Source organism: Limanda limanda, chromosome 8 (genome assembly GCF_963576545.1).
Source record: "Limanda limanda chromosome 8, fLimLim1.1, whole genome shotgun sequence".
NCBI lineage: Eukaryota > Metazoa > Chordata > Actinopteri > Pleuronectiformes > Pleuronectidae > Limanda > Limanda limanda.
In genome coordinates this window covers 13,128,985-13,150,626 of record NC_083643.1, presented here as the reverse complement: position 1 = coordinate 13,150,626, position 21,642 = coordinate 13,128,985, and the positions used below count along the sequence as shown (strand labels likewise).

Below are 21,642 nucleotides of genomic sequence, written 5' to 3'. Positions count from 1 at the left end.
ATAATAATAATAATCCTTACAATTTCAATAGGGCCTCATCTGACCTTTGATCAGTGCTTGGGCCCTAATAAAACCTCCAACAGAACCAGAGTCAGGGTCTGAAGCCATCTGTCTCCACTAGTTGGGTTGAAAGGAAAGAAACAAGGGAGAGAAGAGAAAGAGATCTGGATTGATTATTAAAATGCTGGTTTTAAACCTTGTCCTTGCCGTCCTGAGCTCATTTTAATAATAGGCCACCAGGCTTTCCACTTTACCCAACAAAACCTCTAATTCGATGTTTTCATTTTATAAATAAACTAGACTTTGACATGTTTTTCTTTCTCTCTATTAAACCATTTCATTGGAGAAGCTGTGCAAACTTTTGGTGTGTTACTTTTTAAAGCAATACATTAGTTGAGCTTGAAATGTGCTGCTCGCTGGGTGAGAAACCAAACAAATTCAAAGCTCTGATGCCATTTTCAAGGTGTGTGAAAACCAGCTGATATGCAGGTTCGGTTCCAAATACCGCCCTCCGTCTAGACATGTGACTGCTGCAGTGTGTGAACAAAACCAACATCAGCTCCAGACTAAATAAACAGGGCTTATCAAAGTGATGACTGTTAGATAGGCCCACTGCTTCATTGTTATGTTAACATCACGGTTCCATTTGGAAAGTAAAGCCTGCTATTGGTTGGATAACAGATCCACTCCATCAGCAGCATAACTCCAAATTAAGAAAAAAAAGAAATGGAAAGTTAAAATTATTTTTATTTCAAAGAAGATTCTGGGGAGGTAACCACGGTTACGTTGACGTCATGATGATAAGGTCTCTCGTCTCGTAGAGACCCACAAATCAGAATTTTAGACTCACAATATTTTGTGTGATTTTGAAATAGTCACTGAACGTGGCTTTTAATATAAAAAAAAGTTCTAAAAGTTTCTCACATTGTGTAACAAATTTGTAATTTGTGTGCAGTGAACACATATTAAATAGTTTCGCTGGTAACACCAACTCTATTTCAGATTCACTGACTTAAATGACCTGTCTGCATAATTGCGTCTCCACTGTAAATAAAGACAAAATAATTGAATGATAAAAGTTGCAGGACAGATCAGAGTTGTTTCAGGAGCAGGTCTCCCTACATGACAAGTGGTTGACAAGTGAACACTTTCAAATATATTTCTGGCTTATAACAAATCCTGTAGTTGGTCAAACATACACAAGGACTGATCAGACAGGGCTCAAGCTTCTTCTTATTGACCAACCTTAAAAAAAAAGCTTAAATTATTTATTACGTAACACTTTTATTCATACAAAACAACAGAATATATAAAGAAAATGTCACTCTCATGCCGGGGAGTTCTACTATTGCTCAAAATTGCATTAGCTGAGGAAATGGCATGTTTAAAAACAAAAATAAAATTAAAAACAAAGAAAACAAGTGTTTCACACAACCGTACACTCCCTTTGTCCTGTTCTGGCTTCATAAACTATACTGTAAAACAAACTATAATACAGAACGACTAAAAGTGTCCTCCCCTACACCTGGGCTAAAAGCTAAGAACATAAATAACAAAAGCACATTTATTTGGCTTTTACATTACACAGCTTCGAGAGTCTATCCAGTGTCCACTTTTCCTTGTTTGATTCTGAAGATGAGAAAAAAAATAAAAGAACACAACGAGAACAACACCAATAACAGTAAAGAAAAACGACAGCTTGCTGTGGAGAGAGTTGTGAAAACAGAGGGGCTGAAAACTCCTGCATGTGTGTGTGTGCGTTTGGTTGTGTTGCTTCTCCAGCAGAGCTCATTGGAAGCTTGCTCTGCCCCCACGTTGAAAGATGTGTAACATGTCTATGTTCGGGTCCCTCCTGCGGGGGGTGCTGTGTGCTGCTGGGTGGGAGTGAGGAGCAGAGGCGAGTGCTGGCGGTCCGTGGCAGGCTGACAAGAGGGGGGTCTTTAGTCCGTAAAGTCTCTCACTCCTCACTGCAGGAAGGGACAGCTGGGTTGGGAAAGCCAGAAAGTTTGTCTCGGACCACGGCCGGGTCACCACAGACAACACACTCTCTCTCTCTCTCTCTCTCTCTTTTGTACACACACTCCCGATGTCTCGGCGCTCACAAACACGCGCACAATCAGCCAGACCCAGACACCCCTGCTGTTTTTTTTAGGTGGTTCGTTCCTCCCCATCCGTCTCCTGCTTGGTCCGGCGCAGGTTGCTTTTCATCTTCACAAACTCGGGGGTGTTCTCCTGCTCCTCCTCGTTTTTCTGTTCATCCAAGTCGAGCTGCAGAAAAACAGACACGAGCACATTGAGATTATAGAGGCCATGATGTGTTGATGGTAACATGTTAGACAACATGCAGCCATCTAAGTGCTATAGAGACTCAGTTTATATGTATTGTTTCAATCACTTACCTGCTCTAATTTCTGTTGTCTTTTCATGAGCTCGATCTCCAGGTCGCTCCTCTTCTTGTGGGCCTCCTGCTCCTCCTTCTGAGCCTTGAGAACTTGCTCCCTCTTTCTTTTCTCCATCACCTTCTGGAGCTCAGGTTTATTCTGAGGAGCGAGACCCCTGTGGGGGAAAACAACATGTTACTAAAATAAAGCTTAGCGAACAACCACTGTGTAATACATGCTGGTAAAACCCACTGGGAGGGAGACGGGCGTTCAAATTCCGGCACAACAGATGATGACCATGACCTCATTCTATGACAACATGCAGATCTGTATTAGATGCTCTGGATTAAACATGTCAGTTGTGTTTCAGGGAAAGTTTTGATTTGGAGCCAAACACAGATTGTTCCACATTTTGCAGAGACGTGTACGTGTCTGCCAGCACTGGAACCGACTTTGGAAAAAGTGATTTGCAACCACAAACTTTTGTTTCTTTTCTTTTCCTTTTATAGGCACCAGAAAAACAAAACATCAAACTCCAAGTCCTGAAACGATTAACAATATTTTCCTCATGAGAAAGCTCTCTTGGGACGATTAAGTCACTGGGAGCCAGAGGGATTGTTACACAACTGCCTGGGTTTGTGTAGCAAAACTCCAAAAAGGAGTAGAGGGAAGTCTTAATTAACTGTGAGCGTGTCTTGAGAAGAGGATGAGGAGGAGGAGGAGGAGGAGTGCAATGTTATGCAATGCTCCAAACTAGGAGAGGGAAGGGTGGAGGGGCTGCGGGTGAGCTTTGGGAGAAGAAGTATTTAAGACAGAGGGAACAGAGAGGGATTGGAGTCAGCTAAGAAAAGGCAAAAACAAATAAACAGCCAAATCTGCAAAGGATTAGGCGGCACAACAAAGTGGCACACAAGGAAGAAAAAAGTTGGACTATTCTTGTACTAAATTAAATTTCCATGTTATTTATTAATTCAATTTGAAAACACATGATACCAGGATTAACTCTGCTTGTGGTTACGGATTTTGCTTCGCCTGACTCGGCACAAGCCGCCTCCTCAAAAGAAAAAACCCTGCATGCCTACCTGACTGCAGTTTTGCAACAACAATGCCTTAATTAAGTGCATTATTAAGTCCGGAGAGATTACATAACTGAGCCCACGATGTTCGGAGCAGGAGTGGGAGTCAATTTCACAACACTGCACTTTGTTACTTAAAAGAAGTCACTGCTGCAGTTAAATAACCTGGCTCTCCTGACGGCCGGGGGACTAATGAAGAACAGACTGGGGCAGAGAAAAAAAAAGAAAAAGACGTGGCTGTTGTCGAGCACCTTCAGTGTAGGAAGGAGGGAGGGGTCAAGGTTACTGGGAGCAATAAGACGGGCAATAAACATGCTCACGCTGCTCCCCTCCTTCACCGTGGGCGGCACTTACATCACTGACCCCCCCACCTACAGCCCGGCCTGTGGGTGCATGCCCTCGAGCAGACGGCCAGGAATGTGTGTTCAAATCCCACACATCAATACCTACGTCCATCTGCTCTAAAGCTTCACCAGTTGTGCCATGGTAGAATTTCTGAAATTCCTCTGTACTTGTACTCATATCTTTGAGGGGAACATTTTGAGCGAAGATCAACATTCTGTCCTCACTTATTCAAAGGCTTCTTAAGGGTTTAGATTTACTTTTAGGGTTAAGGCTAGAATAAGGTTTAGATCAGGGTCTGGAATTAAGATAATTATGTTAATGGTATGTTATATTCACAATACTTTAATTAATTAGTAACACACAGACAGAAAGTATGACTGTTTTGATCCTGAATCCCATACATTTCCTCTGTTAAACATCTAATAGCACAAATCTTGTCAAAAGGAGGTCTGTGGACTGATTTGTGTCAGTTTCGGGTCCTTGGTAGGCAGCGAACGTCTCACTAGAACAATAATGTGTGTGTGTGTGCTCTTGTACAGATATCTTTGTGAGGACTAGTTAATACCTACAACCATGAGGACATTTGGGGAAAGTGAGGACATTTTGTCTGGTCCTCACTTTCTGACCCACCTGTAATGGACTGTTTGGAGATTAAGACTTGGTTTTAGGGTAAGGGTTAGAATTAGTTATGGTGGTTAAGGTAAGGGACTAGGGAATCCATTATGCCAATGAGTTTCCTCACTAAGATACAAGTACAAACGTGTGTGTGTGTCTGTGTGTGTGTATGTGTGTGTGTGTGTGTATGTGTATGTGTGTGTGTAGGAAGATAGGAGTCGCTAAGGTAGCAGAGGCAGCAAAAGGCCTCCAGCCAGAGACTGTTTTGTAATCTTCATTACATAACAGTTTTTTTCCCCTTCTTCATAAAGCCATCCATCCGTCCACTCATCCATGCATTCATCCATCCTTCCTCCCACCCCACCACCACACTCTGACTAATCCACCGGGGAGGCGAGCTTTCCATACTCTCAGTGTTCGATAGGAAACCCAATCAAAACAGGTTTAAAAGCCCATCAGCATCATCTCACAGACTTTAAGAGAACATCCTCAGTCTAGACGAAAAGGAACAATATTCTGCACTGCGAAGAATGTGTTTTTCTCTTCTAAACCTCTTAATACATTTCTTCCACGCTCATCCTGACCTCTTCCCCATCATTGAATAACACTGTTTACAGCATCACAACAAGAGCACCTCACTCTCTGACCCCTTTAAGACCCGAGCATCACTGCTGTGATGTAACAGCTGTCATCCGCATGTTCTGTTTACGTTGCTATTTATAGCGCAGGCACACAGCTGCACTGTGCGATGATAAAAAAAACAAAAATATCTAGTCTCAAAAGGAGTGATCGCAGTCCTCAGGATGCAAGTGTACGTACATATACACACACTACCCAGTCTAGACTTCAGGCTGCATGAGTGTGATTCTCTGTTGCAGGATCTGGTTCTAACATAAGCACCCATCTCCTTGTGGATCCTGGACAATCAGCGTGACCTTTACATAACCAATTTTTGACACACTAATGCACTCTGGGTTTTATGTAATGGCTTCTATGAAAGTTTTATACGCTGAGCTTTACATAATAATGCTGCAGCTGCTGGAGGTTAGAGGCAGCAGTGAGGTCAGATACTCAGCAGGAGCAGCGGCACAGGCTGCGCAGATAATTTCAAACCAATTACAAGAGAGTGGCTGGATTTTATTAAGTCATCCTCCATTTGTAAAAAGGTTAAACTAAATTAGCCAGGGTCCAGACACTTTGCTGTTTTCCCATGACTAACCTATGCAGCACACCACTAGAACCAACTTATGGTTTTAGCAAAGCCCCATCCATTGTACTGTAGTTTCTATACATCCAGATTGGAAATGTCTTTATTAGTGTCTTTAACTAAACTATTTTACCATCATTGTTTTCTATTATCTTATTATTTTATATATTTCTATCCATTTCATTTGTATTGTTTGACTGCTTCAACTTATTAGGGCCCCATTTTCTTAATTTTCCTTAAATTATAAATAAAGATTTGATCCTTTATATTTCTTTTTTCTTTTACCTCTTTAATGTTATTCTTTTTAATCTTTTATTTGACTTGAAAATTGGTTTTAAACTGTGTTTCCGATTTTAAATTGTTTTCTTTTAATTTCGTCACCGTGTTGTTTTTTTGTTATGTACCTGTACAGCTTTCCCTCTGTGTATGAAATGTGCTCTACATATAAAACTGCCTGCTTCGCCTGTATGGGATTAAGGCAATTTGGATGCTGTTGCAGGAGATGATGTTGGACAGCGTTTCACCACTCCATCAATTAATACAACTTTGTCTGTCAGATCCTTTGCTGCTCATGAAAAAAAAGCTGCTTTACTATTATCTCAGTCACAGACATGGAATCCAGCCGGCCGTGTGTTAATAGGACCCATAAACGACGATAAATCTGCAGGTCGCTTATCATCAAATAAGAATCTCTTTCTTCTGTGAAAGCGGTAAATTACTGGTGGTTTTATGAGGGAGTAAAAGAGACAACAACAGATAAAGACCGAAGATGCATGAGTTTTTTTTTCCTTTTGCTGACCTCTTCTGGTTCATGAGCAGTTCTCGGTGCAGGTCCTGGTGGTTGCGGGAGTTCTTGACCGGGTTGATCAGCTTCTTGGGTTTGATGAGCTCATCACAGTCTCCCTCCAGGTAGTCTGGCTCTGCCATGACACTCCTCCCCGGTGACAGCGATAGACCAGGGTCACACGGATCTGGATCAGCAGAAACAAAAGAAAAGGACCTTTATAGAAACATTTAAAACGTGATAATGACCCACTTCTTTCTTTTTTTATGTACATATTTTAAGCCTGTTCAACGCTTTAAACAACTGTGGTTGCTTTGAACGTGCTATATAAATAAACTTTGACTTGACTCTATTTAAGACTTTACTTTGAAACAGGCTCAGATGCAGCAAATAAAGACATTTATTGGACAGAAATCTCAGTATATTACAAGGCCACACATTTTCATGGGATCAAATAAATCCCTTAAAAGTTCTCTCCTTTCAAAACCCAATTTGAGCATCTAACTGAGTCTCTGGCATAAACTCAGAGTTTGTCAATGGTCTCTATGGTGATAGAGGGACTCAGCACTGGAATTACATAATTGTTGCTCATTGAGTGGATGGGAACACTTCATCCTCCGGTCAGATGATACAACAACCACATGCAAATGATGAAAAGATGAATCACAGCAGCACAGAATCACATTCAAGAAGCTGCTAAAACACAACTAACCCAAACATCCCATCCATTGTTCTCCATGACCTCAAGAATAAAGCAACTTCTATTCATGACTTCCAGACTCAGACACATGTCCTTAGACCAATCCGCTCAGTTCAGTGAGTTAATGGGAAAAAGCTATTTTATCAACCTGTAAAATAACTTGGATATACATTAAGTTTCATTAATATCCCTTGTTAAGTGCTACTTTTTACTGTTGACTGCTTGCTCAATGAAAATTCAAGTTACACTGGAGACTAGAGCTCACAATGAAAGGAACATGAATTTCTACAACGATGAAACAGATCAAACTGAAATGACTACCGAGTAAAATCTGAGAAAACAGGTTTGTATCCTAAAACACACTCAAGCAAGTACATATACTGCACATGGACTAAATCAGCAAAGTACCTTACTTTTACCCCAAACCACCTAACCCTGTTAAAAATAGACAAAGTTTCAGCACTTGGCAGAACTCACCCTGCAGATGTGGAAAGAAGGGGGATCTGAACATTGTCGCCATCTCTGCTATTTTGAATCGGAAAAGGAGAATCCAACACAACGTGCCGTCCTGCGTATCAGTAAACTGCAGAGGCTCCGAGAGGAGACGCGTTCTGTTCCACACAGCTGTCTGCAACTGAGCTGGTCTGCAGTTAAGTCTGCTTTATAGTCGAGCTCACACACACACACAAACACACTCTCACTCGCTCTCTCTCTTTCTCTACTCCCTCCCTCGTGCTCCCTCCCACTTGCTTTCAAAGCACATCTCTAGATGAAGAATATATATATATATATCCAAATTGTCACGATTGCTTATGAAACAGATTATTCACTACTAAATAAATATCATCAGCTGTGAGATTATGGAACTTTAAAGTATCTTGTCTGTAAAATAGTCGTATGTAATATATATATATATATATATATATATATATATATATATATATATATATATATATATATATATATATATATATATATATACGTAAAGGTAAAAACTCAGTTTTACAATAGCAGTAAACTGAAGTACAGTAGACTACAGAATTTAATGGGACTTTACATCATTGGCTGCAATAAATAGAAAGTCTTGCACATCATTCTTTCCATAGAAAGTATACAGCCTATGTTTATCCCACAGTCTGAGAAATGACTCAGATCTACAAACAATCATGATCTCAAATTCCTGTGATTTTTGAGGCGTTGCCTGGTGACAAGTCTGTCCTGTGAGCGACTGATAAGTCCAGAAACAAACTGGAAACACACAGTGTTATTTTGGAACTCCACTCAGTCTCTATTTGTTCCAGAGAATCATTTCACTGCACGTGCTAGACACAAAGGAGGGTGGGGGGGGAGTGTGTTCTCAGCGTCAAAACACACATGCAGAAGGTTGATGCAATGACTCAAAGAAACCACAAGAGGTCCACATTCCTGCATCGCAGGAACGAAACGGTGTCAGTTACATAACAAAGAAGCCAAAGATAAACATGTTCTGCCTGCTGCAGAACAAAGAGAGAGATGAAACGCGCAGAAAAATACTGTTGATGGATTATAATGTTAACAAATGAAAACACTGCTTTTACCAGTTGGTCATGATACAGTCGTAGTAGTGACTAATCTCTTCTAATCCCGGATTATTACCTTTAAAAATGTATATTTACTGTCTCAAAAACCAATCTTCAAATCTAAGTGTAGAATAAATACATTTACACAATCATCACATTAAGTAAGACACTGAATCTATTCCTGTATTTTCATACATGACTACATCCCTGGCTATGATGCTAGGGACGTGGCAGTCCCAGGACATTTTGTGACACCACCAGGACACGGCAACGGTGTTTGTGCACATGAGATCATGGCAGAGGTGGGCAGAGCGGCTTGTGGCTGTAATCAGGGGCTGCACACACACACACACACACACACACACACACACACACACACACACACACACACACACACACACACACACACACACACACACACACACACACACACACACACACACACACACACACACACACACACACACACACACACACACACACACACACACTCACACACACACACACACACACACACACACACACACACACACACTCGTGCTGTGTACATCAAAAGGCGGCTTGTGTTAATGCCGGAAGTGGGGGGCAGAGAGACTTACAGACGGGCAGTGTTGTCAGAAGTGTCCGTTGGTTTAACACATCTGCTTCGACTTCCTCTGTAGCCCAGAGGGAGAGGGGAAGTGACATAGGGAGTTCAAAAGGGACCTGCAACCTCCAAATTGGAACCCTGCTTAAAGTCAGACGCATCACTGGTGGTTTTACACGTTCTATTTTACGCGCCCTCTGGTTTAGCTTAGGATCTATATAGATAGCGTGTTACAGTTAAAGCCTGCAACACCTAAATACAGATAAAAGTGAAAGTGTATTTAGTCTCAAAATCTCAGAAGTCGTACTGTATGTGTGGGTTTCAGAGCTATACAACTCCAGAACCAGCCATGAAAACATGTGCAATGTGTTCATATCTACTCGTGAATTTTTCAACAAATCTATATGCACAAAAACATGTACGATATGTTAACATAGCCCCAAGCATCAATAAGACGAAAACAACATTTTTGGGACAAGACTTACTGCTGTTCCGGGAATCCTATTAAAACAGTGTGTTTATTGGTTTAGGGGACACACCCACACTGCAGACAGCAAGCGCGCACACACACACACACACACACACACACACACAGACACAGATAATGAGACTACAAATTCAACATGTCCAAGCATTCAGGGATAAAATGGGAAGAAAGTTGATAAATACAATGGAAAAGATGAAAAAAACCCCGAAAAACTGGGTCAGAAGAGAGTCTAGGAAAGCAGAAGGGGAAGTTGGTCAGAGACAGCTTTCCTCTGTTTACTTCACTCTCCCGGTCATCCTCATGACTTGTTTATGACTGATCTAACATACTGTGAAATGCCACATTTTAGAGTCTGCTCACTACAGGAAGTATTCTATCATCTTTAGGGGAATAGACCAAAAGAAAGATAGAAAAAATACGTTTAGAAAGCTTAAATCCATGTAAGAGGCTGAAAAGTATGTTTCAAATGATCACTCATGTCGGACTCACTGAAAAGAAAATGTGTGTGTGACAGTTTCTTTTAAAAAGACGTGATCTGATGGATGTGTGTGATAAATGTTTGTGCAATAGTGAGTGTGTTTGTAATAAAGTTAACTGGCAGGTCGCATTAGAGCTGATAGAGTGACTCACCTTGGAAGGGTTGAGCAGCAACACTGTGCCAAGATTGCATTACCACAGACCGCTCTGCCATAAGTGCCAAGATGCACAAACACCCTTGCATTCATAATACAGGCTAATTTCTCAACTTCCTCAACCGTCAAGTCGCCATGGAGACGTGACATCACCCAATGACACAGCACAACTTGCAGTATGCTGACATTACAAGGCTTCCCATGAGCCGCACTGAAAACCCGACAACGGCTGTCGTCAAAATAATCAATAACGGAGCCATATTATGCTCTTTATCTTTTTCTTCTTTCCTCTAGATTGTCAAGAAGTAAGTATGCAATAGGCCTGTAAAGTTGAAGTCAAATTCACAGTAAGGGTGCTCCTGCAGAAAACACTGCTCCTCGCCAGTAGACGGCCGGTACTTCTGCATAGTTTTGATGTCATATGATATCACAATACCCACCTAGTGGCCAGTCAAGTTTGTCTCCTAACAAAGTCTGGGAGAGGCGAGAGTGGAGGCCACATTTCCTTCATGAGCTAGAAACAGTTGACTATAAACTCAGCAGAGGAAAGCATAGATGGGCTGTGCATAGAGTGATGGTGAGAGATGTGGTGGACTACATACAGTAAATTGGCCATTATCTGTACTTTAGATGCTGTATCTGTCTTTTGTTTCAGTGGTGGGAAGCAGTCAATATACAATACTGTATTTTCTACAGTGAAGACAAACAATTACAACAACTGGATTGTTACTGGACAAGACGTGAGAAAAACAAAGCTGGATCATAACCACGTGTCAAGATGTACAGACTATGGACAAGCACAGAGAGAACAAAAAGCTGAGTAATGACATGAAGACGTAGGGCGAGGAGGACAGCTGGTAGTCGGCTTCGCCATCTGACCTCCTCCATCCTCCCATCTTACTCCAGGATACAGGCGCAAACAGAGCAGACCATCCCAAGCTCTGCAGAGGGAGGGGCGGCGGCCTGATGGGCCAGTCAACTGTCGTGTGCTGCTTGTGAACACATGACTGACCACACCCACTCCAGCAGCAAGCCTTAGCTGGGATTTATTTTCCACAGTAACCAGCACAAATGTGCACAGGGCCGTGGGGGTCAGGGACACACAGAAGCACGAATCAGCATTTTAGCTGCTGTTTGAGATATTTACTGATCGTGGACACGCCCAAAATGACAAGATTCAATTTTTTTTTTTTTTAACTAAAAAGTTAATTAATCTTATTAGATATGTATTTACAAACAAGCTCAAAGTGTTATTCCATAAGAATTCATCCTCCTTATGTCATTCAAATGAGCAAACCACATATTGGGCCTTTGCATATTTTCTTGACAATGGCTGCAGAGCCTATTACTGAAATGACAACTTTCATATAAAATACTTAACATTTTCTTGAAACTCAATTTACCATCTGCTCTCTTGCTCTGATATCTCCTCCCTGTCCCATATAGTTCCCCTCGTTCACTCTTTTTTTCTTGGCCCGATCGAGTCTACTCCTCTCACAGATGGGAGGTCCAGCCCTCAGGGGAAATTGCGTCATCAATACCCCTAAAGCAACCCCCACACCCCATTCTTCCTCTCTCTCACACACACACACACACACACTTGCCCATTTGCTGTGTGTTTAAAGGCAGACAAATCTGGGTGTGCGTCTTCTATCCTTTCTGTTAATGAAGCGACCATTCAGCCACAAACATGGGAGGCCTAATTAAAACACACAGATAGATCGCTTTTCACGGACAGCTGAGGGAGGTGGGGGAGGGAGAGCAGGGTGTGTGTGTGTGTGAGAGAGAGTGAGAGAGCGAGAGTGACAGGAAAGTAAAAGAGAAGCAGAGAGTTGGTGGCCGAGAAGTGACAATGAGCTCATTGCTTACCGGACAGAGCATGATCTGTATATGTTACTTGCTTTTAAAATAGGCCTCCCCCATGACGACAGGCAAGTCGAGGAGGGAAGCACGGTGACGTACATGTGCGTGGAGAAACAATAGAGTTTCGTGCTTTCCTGTCACTTGCAACTGCAAACACGTTCAAAGTCAGGAACAAGTGGGAAGAAAAAAAAACACAGCCCACACATCCAGAGCACTTGTTTGCAGTCTGGGACAGTTTGTGCATGTGTAAGCAGAATGATATACCCTCAGGCCAAACGGATCTGGCAGAGGATGCCAAAGAGTGAACCAGCCGACAAGAGAAGACTGAACACAAACATGTTTCTACAAAGCAAACCGGAGCTCCGCTTATGCGATCGCTATCAACGGTTTGAGTTGAATCTGTTACCAATTTATAATCACCACCCTACCAGTGCAGAGAAGATGACAGAGCGAGTGGTGGATGAAGATATGATGTGGTTTTTAATCCGAGTGCATCTGGGCTTAAAATACATCGAACTACCATTTGCATTTGGCTAAACAAAACTCAATGATCGGAGGGAGAAACAAAGAGAGACATAAAGCAAAGGGGGAAGTGGTTCCTTAAAAGTATGCCGGGGAGTTTGGGGGTTGAGGTCTGTTTTGTATTTCCTGCTTTGGAGTGGTAGGGGGGGGGGGGCCGAAGCGAATAGGAGGAGAGGAGCTGGGGAATTCTAGGGCCTCATCATGTACTGACCTCTTCAGGCACCCGCCCTGCTCCCACAATACGATGATGTCACTAGGGAGACGCAAGGGTATGGGAATTTACAATCAGGGCTTTAGGGTTCGTAAAGCCCAGATGCGCACACATGCACCGACACCCACGCGAGGAAATGGATAATGTAACTCTCAGTGAATCATGTGAGAAAGACTGCTAGGATTTAGCCATGGAGTCTGTGTAAGGCCCTGATGTCCTTAAGGAAGTACAAGGTGGTGCTATAGACTGTCATGATGCAAAGAAAAAACTCATTCCCACGCCTTTCAGCCAAGAGCAATAGTTCATACGATAAACATCTTAACTACTGTAACTCCCTCCTTATACCCCTGAACTATCTTAGCTCAGTGCTGACGATGCCTGAAACTGTCTGACTCATCTTCTCATTATCACTGTGTGTTCTCTTCACAAATGTGAAAAATAAAGGGGAACTGTGTGGAAGCAAGAAATAGAAGTTTAAACTCTGAACATCACACAAAGGCTGTCTCTGTGCACTGGACACTGTGACTTCAACAGGCAAAAAGAAGGAGTGTCCACACTATACTTCTCATGTCAAAGTTACTTCTTGTTCTCCATTTTAAAACTTGAACAATGATCATTTGATGTTTGGTTCTGATTCAAATCACAGTGTTGTGACCTCTTGTGGCTGCAGTTCCGCAAATCCCTGCCCGCGTTACTTTCCGTCTCTTTGCTTCTTGCAGATGGCAACACTATGGCTACATTTGGTTTTGTCTGATTACATTGAGAACTTGGCTTTTAAGAGTCGATTGCAGTATATGAACAAGTGTCCGGCTGTGATGGCTGATGTGCCACAGGATAGGATCAACCCCCTGTCAGTATAAATAGGTTCTTATATAGATATCGACACATAAAATGCCAGTGATGATGCCGAAAATGTCGGGTTGGGAATCTGCGAGTACGCATATCTATGTACTGATCTGATAACACGTCTCAATTCAACCTATCCCAGGATTCATCGCCTTCGTAGGCTGCATAGATTGCATCCTTCAAAAGGAGGAGGCCCTTGTATTGGAACACAGCTTTTGCCAGAAATCACTACTTCTTCAACTCTTACAAACAGCAGTTGCACTCTACTGCCGCCGGCAAGTCCTGTTTTTAGAGTAAATAGGAAAATGTGATTTCTGGGTAGCGCAGAGCTGAAACACGCCTGGTTTGACAGTTGGACGTTCAGCACTGACTCGCAGTTTTGTTGAAGCACGTTGTGTGAGCCCCCGGGGGTTGAGGCAGATTACAGAATGAATGGGATGGATTGAAAAGGGAGCAGACACCACGTTGAGTCACGCTGCGGGAATGTGATGAACCTGCAAAGTGATTATTGCTTTGGGCTCACAACAGCATAGGGCGGACACACACACACACACACACACACACACACACACACACACACACACACACACACACACACACACACACACACACACACACACACACACACACACACACACACACACACACACACACACACACACACACACACACCTTTATGACATCTTTGAGTGACAGAAACATTTGGATGCACGCTACATGCACTTTTCTTTAAAAAGGTTCAAATCAAAGTGCTTACTCCAACCAAATTCGGAACACATGTCCTGCTGGTGACTGGTGGTGGTGGTGGAGGGGATGGGGGTGCAGTTTGCGGTCACACCTGTCAGTCAAATACAAAAGGCTGGTCTAAACCCTCTCACAGCTGACACTGACACATGTTCCTGGACGTATATGCACAGACCCTATACGAACAGTTGCCCTGGAACAGATGAGCAACACATGCACAGAAGAAAAGACTGTTTTGCTCCACAGACGTATATATACCCCCGAGAAGGCAAATTACAGACAGAGCACATGCGTGTTTCATGTGGCTCCTCCTCACTGAGATGTAAACATGTGCCTATGTGCTGTGTGTTCCTCACGCACATCACCCCTCTACATGCAGTCTGTCTCTTCCGTGCTTGTAAAAGCAATGTAGTTTAAAAAGAAAAGCCATGGCCGATTGGTCTGGCTCAGCAGTGTCAAGTGCTGTTCAGTCATAAAGGAAGTGTCTTTGTTACGGCTCCGCAGTCAGTTCCCTTCCCAGCTCCAGATACAAAGCTTTGTGCTTTACTGCTGTTTTCTACCTCATGGAGCAGAGTCACGCCCCCTCCCCGCGTCAACTGGCTGAGCCCAGCTGGGAGCTTGAATCTCATTGGCTGGGAGGTGGCACACTCGAGGGGATTTGGGAGGTACTCCTTTGTTTACATGGTAGTAGAGAAAACCCCAATAACAAACGTTACCTTGGAAAACCAGACAATCTACAGTTAACCAGACAGACACGCAGGGGTGTAAAGCTGATGCACACACACACACACACACGCACACGCAGATAATGATTTAACCGGGTGTTCTAATTTAACAGGCCAGATGACAAGTCTTTGTTCTCTTTTCTTTATGCACGACATGACACAAAATATATGCTGCATGCATATTTTTAGTTGGGGACAGTCGGCAATCATGTGGTTTCATTGTCTGATGAAACTTTCCAAAGCCAGTATACATTATGGAAGCCCTGCAGACTTCAGGCTGCAAGAGAAACAAGAGGCGTATGTTCCTGTTCGGTTTTATAATAAGAAGACAGGATCATATATCTTGATACTGACTTACAAAAGAACTTAATCCAATTCATGCAGCTCAGACCCCCAATCTCTCTATACTTCAACCTAAGAGGCTACGAGGAGGAAGGCATTTAGAATCTGCGTGCGTGCGTGTGTCATCCATTCCCCGAGACGACGCAAAGTGGTCAGCACGGTAATGGGGCTTTATTGTGATTGAGGCTGCAGCGCAACAGCAGGGAAATCGATGGGATTCTGCAAGAAGCTGAGTCTCTCTAGGTGTGTCTGTGTGCGTTTGTTTTAGTCTGTGGTGTGCACACACTGTATCCATCTTATCTCTCTTTTATGACTGAATCAACATCAAGTCCTCAGGCAGCTCAAACAACTGAGTCAAGTCTCTGCATGTCTGACTTTAGTATGACCTGATCCCCACTCTCCAAACCAGAGCACCTTGCATCCCACCGCAGCTCTTCATCAGGAAACTCGGAACCCAAATAGGGACATCATCATCTAAAACCATGGTTACAAGACCACAGCACAGTGTAAACAAACCCTTTGTGCCGTTGTCAGATTCTATGATTGCATCACTTGTGTTTGCATTGCATCATGATATTTCATTCAGAGCAGTAACTCAGACAGTGTCTGGGAAAGAGCTGGCAAAACAGACCATGAAGACAAAGCAGCCAAACAACACATTTTTAACATTTAAACGAAAAGATTTTCCGTTAAAGCTACAGTTATACTTCACGGAAGCCTTCTTGCTCCTTATTATCTCAGCCAAGGTGGTTGTTTTCGTCTGTTGATGTGTCTGATATTTGGCAGGATTACGCAAAGACTACAGAGCGAATTAACAGGAAGCCTGGTGTAAGGTTGCGGTACGTTTCGGGGAAGAACCCGTTACATTTTGGTGTCCGGATATGGATCAGGGGGCGGGTCCAGGTATTTTTAACATTGTGAAATGGGGCTGTTTTCAACATTTTCGTTGATTTCTCCGAGAATAATTCAAGGATCTGGATGAAAAATCACCAGGCAAGTGCATGCAATTTGGTGCACGTAGATTCTTTTAAATATATGGTTTTGTAAGGGGACTGTTGGGACTTGTCAGAGGTGCGCACCCTTATCTACTAAATGCCATTCCAGTTATGTAATTGGAAGTCTTGAAAAAGCTGTGTTTCGGTTTCAGGGTACAGTCAAAACCAGTGCGAAGGCGCAAAATAAAACCACTCGCTTCCTGTGGCAAATTTGTGGTGATGCATGTTTGTGCTGACAGGAGTTGCACATGTGTCGGATATGAAAGTTAAGGTTGCTAATGTGTCTTGAAAATGTTTCACCTCTAATTCTTATCTTCTTCAATTCTAACTGACAAGTGGGAGGTTTCGGGTGTTTGACATCGGTGGGTCTTGACCAATGTTGAGAGTCATTATGTTAAACATGCAAAGAAATGTGATATTTTATTTAAATACTCTGCAGAAGAGGTTTACTTTCATGAAGTTTGAGGAACAGTAACTCAAGTAGGTAAAATGAGTAGGTTGGAAAACCATCAGATGTTACGACACCTAGAATTTGTATATCTAGTTTTGAGACTAGATTTCGAGACTATTCTAGACTGAAACCATGAAGACGAACCTCCCAGTAGAGAGAACCTGTGAAACTTGCTTTACATCGCTTAGTATCAGGAAGACTTGAAAAAACACGTGTTACAAAGAAAGCTTTCACAACGAACAACGATATGTCCGTGAAGATCTAAAAGTGCAAGATCATGAAAACCACACGCACACACAGCAACACCTTCTCGTGCAGTGTAGGTCCTGAGGATCAGCGCCTTCTGCTGACTGGGCCAGATTCTGTGACCACAGACAGACCAGCAGGACAGTGGGAGATAATACTGTCAACACACGTGTGGGTCGCTAGTTACTGTACAACCCCTCCTGAACACACACACACAAACTGACCTAAATACCTCGATTTCCTTGAGGTCAGGTTGAGTCCTTGACATGGACTCGAGATTCTATAATGATACATCTGAAAGAAAGCTGCGCCCCAACCACTAATGGACAGATGCTATTATAAAATGGAAAGTCAGACATTTCATTCACATATTTAAATTCCTGTGAGTGCAATAATAATGGAGCAGAGAGCATTCCAGTTGTAACACCCACCACACACACACATGCCCACACACACACACACACACACACTCAGTGACAGCATCGGCCCTTACGGGAAACAGAAGACATCAGCAAAAGAGACAGAGTGAGGGGAACAGGAGTGAGGAGGGGAGGAGGGGGTTCAAAGATCAGAAAACAGATGTAAATCGTTTAGCAACGCCCCCCAAATGACTAACACATGTGCAAGAAACTTTCCCCTCCCTGCACAAACACACGTACACACACTCACACAGACACACATGAAAGTTCTGCACATAGACTATATAACCTACTCATTCATACCACCTGCTTTGTTCGGTTCTCCTCTCACGAGAACACATCTGATAACCCACAGTAAAACTGCTTCACATGTTGAAGGGGTTCAGTTGTGTTTGCCAGGCTGCAAAAACCTCCACACGCAAACACACACACACCCACACTACAACCTTCTGTCTATAGGGCTGGGTCCAAGCATGTTTGTTTAACGTCTGGTTAAAGTTTGACAGAAAGCATAAGCCACGATGGAAAATAAATGTGACAGGTTTAGTTCGAGACTGACAGATGTGTTGCAACCTCACAACATACCACACACACACACACACAGCATACAGTCGCTTCTCTGTGGGTTCAGAGGACGTTAGATTGACTTACATTGATTTCCTGGACACTAACTCTAACCTTAATCATTAATAGTTACTACATGCCTAAAGCTAATCTAAACCACATCTAAAACATGTCTTAAAATGTAATGATTGATGTATTGAGGACTTGCTTTTTGTCCCTATAAGGTGACTGTGTGACCAGATATTTGTCACAACACAACAAACACACACACACCTCATGAGAGTTGGAGTCGGAGGGCCTGATGACAGCAGCAGGCCAGTGTGTCAGCTCTGACTGAGGCCATGTGCTTTGACACACAAGGCTGCTAGTCATTGCTGTGCTATCACACACACACACACACACACAGTCACACACTCTTCCTCACAAACGATGAATTCAGACACAGCTCATGTACGACATATGGTCTCTTCTTATACTGCTTGTCCAGCAATCAGGCCTCATTCAGAGGATACAGACACTATACTACAACTACTTATAATAATAAACTTTGTTTATACAGCACTTTTCTTGCTTACCACAACAAATAACCGCGAAACAATATTTGTAAAAGAAACTCATTGTGGCATGACGGTAGTACTTGTAGGGTGATCGTATTATTTGTCGGATGACAGTAATACTTGTACGATGACAGTAGTACTTGTAGGAAGACAGTAGTACGTGTACGATGACAGTAGTAATTGTAGGATGACAGTAGTACTTGTACGATGACAGTAGTACTTGTAGGATGACAGTGGTACTTGCACGATGACAGTAGTACTTGTACGATGACAGTAGTACTTGTAGGATGACAGTTGTACTTGTACGATGACAGCAGTACTTGTAGGATGACAGTAGTACTTGTACGATGACAGTAGTACTTGTAGGATGACAGTAGTACTTGTGCGATGACAGTAGTACTTGTAGGATGACAGTAGTACTTGTAGTTAGGCAGTAGTACTTGGAGGATGACAGTAGTACTTGTAGGAAGACAGTAGTACTTGAACGATGAGAGTAGTACTTGTAAGTTGACAGTAGTACTTTAGTGACACGTAAGAAAAACAGCACAAAAAGTCTCGATCAAAAAGCTCTTTTAGACAAATCTGTAATCTTGCGATCGCTTGAGAACACTTGAATGTTGTTCTTGTTTTGAATTGTTAAATAACATGTACACACATATGGTCAAATGTGCGCTTTACATGTCCCATAACATCCTCTATGCAGACACAGACACACACAGACACACATACAGACAGACAGACGGACAGACCAGGAATAATAAAAGCTGAGGTTTCCCTCCGCTATTCTCCTCCCGGAGCACAAAGTGTCCGTGAACACACCACACTGCCACAAAGTATACGCAACACAACACAACAACCGCAACGTGTTTGTTGTCCCCTCCAGTCACGCGCTACAACAAAAGAAAGACACAATGAAACAAGAGTTTGTATTTTGCAATCTCATCCTCTCATTCTCTCCATCTCTCCTTCCTTCCTCCTCGTTCCTTTCTTTCTGCCCCACAAACCCCTGCTCCAGTGGACAAACACACACACACACTGCTCACAAACAACGTGCTGCTTTTGTTGGAGGAACATTATCGCGAAAAAAACACAACGCACACACACACACACACACACACACACACACGCGGGCGCACACACCTACCTTCAAAGTCCACTTCCCCAACTCAACTTGTGTGTTTTTTAAAAATGACAAAGTGACTCGGGCTTCATCGGAGCGAGTCCCGATCACTTCCCAGGGCCGAGGTGTGTCTGCGAGACTCAGAAACTGTTCACACACAAACACACACTGACACACACACTGACACACACTCTCAGCCAGGACCCATAGAAAATGTAAATGTGAGCTGGGTGGGAGGGATGGGAGTGACGTAGGCAGAGGCCCCTCCTCCTCTGTCTTCATCTGAGGGACTCCTCCAGCTCAGGGCGGGGCCTGCGCGCAGCCCACGAGGACCCATCATATAAAGTGACTTAATCTATCATTTTCATTTCAAAATAAATGTTCGTAATTTTGATTTACTACAGGTTTTGACAATTTTACCATACCTAACTTTAGTCTGATATATTCTTGTTCTTGTTTATTTTTAGTAGGATTTTATCATTATATTATTAAAAATATATTAGTTGACCAATTTTAGTGACCAGCAATTTCTTACACTTGTATAATTGTTTTAAATGTATGTGGTTGTAAAATATCATTTGACATTTCATATTTAAATATTACAATTTCAATCCAAATCTATGGTAATTGGAAGTTTCTCCCCACCTGTGAGAGTTGAGGACAGAGAATGTTGCACCTTGTACACATTGTTGAATTGTTATTTGTGAATATGGGCTACACATATAATCATAATACATTTGATTGATTGACTGTTTATGAGTAAAATAGCAAAATTATACTTAACAAACCTACAACATGATGAAATAAATAACTAAATCAAGACAAAAATAGTGTTGCAGCATGCTGGGCTTCATCAGTCGGACTAACTTGTACAGCAGGAAAAAGTTGTATATAGGCCTTCACCAAAATATCATATCATATAATTTCACTCTTTTCCCAGTTTCTTGAAGAAGTTATGTTTGTAGTTTGTTCCCACAGACGGATCATCTGATCATTCGTCACTTTGACTACAGCAGCTCAGTCTGCTGCTGCTGGTGCAGACTGAATATCCAGAGCATTCTCTGTGATAAAGAGTATAATCTGCTTAGTGATGAAGGTGGATCTGCTTATCCATCATCCTTCTGTTCAATCGGCTCACCCAAGCCCCCGGTTTCATGGCGCTCTGTCGGTTTACTTATCTCAGGGGCTAGATACAGTGTTATTCTCTTACTGGGTTTGATCCCTGTTTTGGATAAAGATCTAAGTTGCTGCACAACGACAGAGCAGGATTACTGGAAATGACCATAAAAAAAAAAAGAGAGTACAAAACTGCCAAAGGGTCTGGATTGAAATCTAAACATGTGGGAGGAGTGGGCTTCTGAGAAGTAAAACATTCCTAAGGACTTTCTCATAATTTAGGAGAGGGGTGACTAAAGTGTTGAGCTGAACAATAGGATGAGTCATGACAGGGATCTCCTCAGACAGAGGAGGACCCTCCCTCCAGAGTGGGGCCGAGCTCCCACCATGCAGGAAACAGATGTGTACAGGCCGAGTGTTTGTGTGTGTGTGTGTGTGTTTATGTGTGAGAGAAACCAAACCTAAAAAAACATCCCCAGCAGGCCGCTGTATCATGTGCTGTTATTTCTCAAACGGATCTTTCCACATTTTGGGATCTACATACAAATA

General features: G+C 42.6%; 1 protein-coding gene across 2 annotated transcripts; it reads right to left on the bottom strand.

Moving 5' to 3' along the window:
* Positions 1 to 729: 729 nt before the first annotated feature.
* fam107b (family with sequence similarity 107 member B) lies at positions 730 to 20,178 on the bottom strand. 2 transcript variants are annotated; one of them, XM_061076287.1, is made up of 4 exons: positions 20,002 to 20,178; positions 6,424 to 6,595; positions 2,400 to 2,556; positions 730 to 2,268 (listed from the first exon to the last, which is right to left on the bottom strand). In XM_061076287.1, the coding sequence occupies exons 2-4, from the start codon at positions 6,549 to 6,551 to the stop codon at positions 2,149 to 2,151; spliced, it is 405 nt and encodes a 134-aa protein (XP_060932270.1). In that variant the 5' UTR covers positions 6,552 to 6,595; positions 20,002 to 20,178; the 3' UTR covers positions 730 to 2,148. The 2 variants fall into 2 exon arrangements, with proteins under 2 accessions (XP_060932270.1, XP_060932269.1); XM_061076286.1 differs by lacking the exon at positions 20,002 to 20,178 and adding an exon at positions 7,586 to 7,751.
* Between the last annotated feature and the right edge of the window lie 1,464 nt (positions 20,179 to 21,642).

Bases quoted from the DNA above. Each gene is read 5' to 3' on its own strand.
- fam107b (XM_061076286.1), bottom strand. From the start codon at position 7,628: ATGGCGACAATGTTCAGATCCCCCTTCTTTCCACATCTGCAGG. The intron at 6,596-7,585 runs GTGAGTTCTGCC...CTGCTGATCCAG, and splicing joins CTTCTTTCCACATCTGCAGG to ATCCGTGTGACCCTGGTCTA. The intron at 2,269-2,399 runs GTAAGTGATTGA...GTTTTTCTGCAG, and splicing joins GACAACAGAAATTAGAGCAG to CTCGACTTGGATGAACAGAA.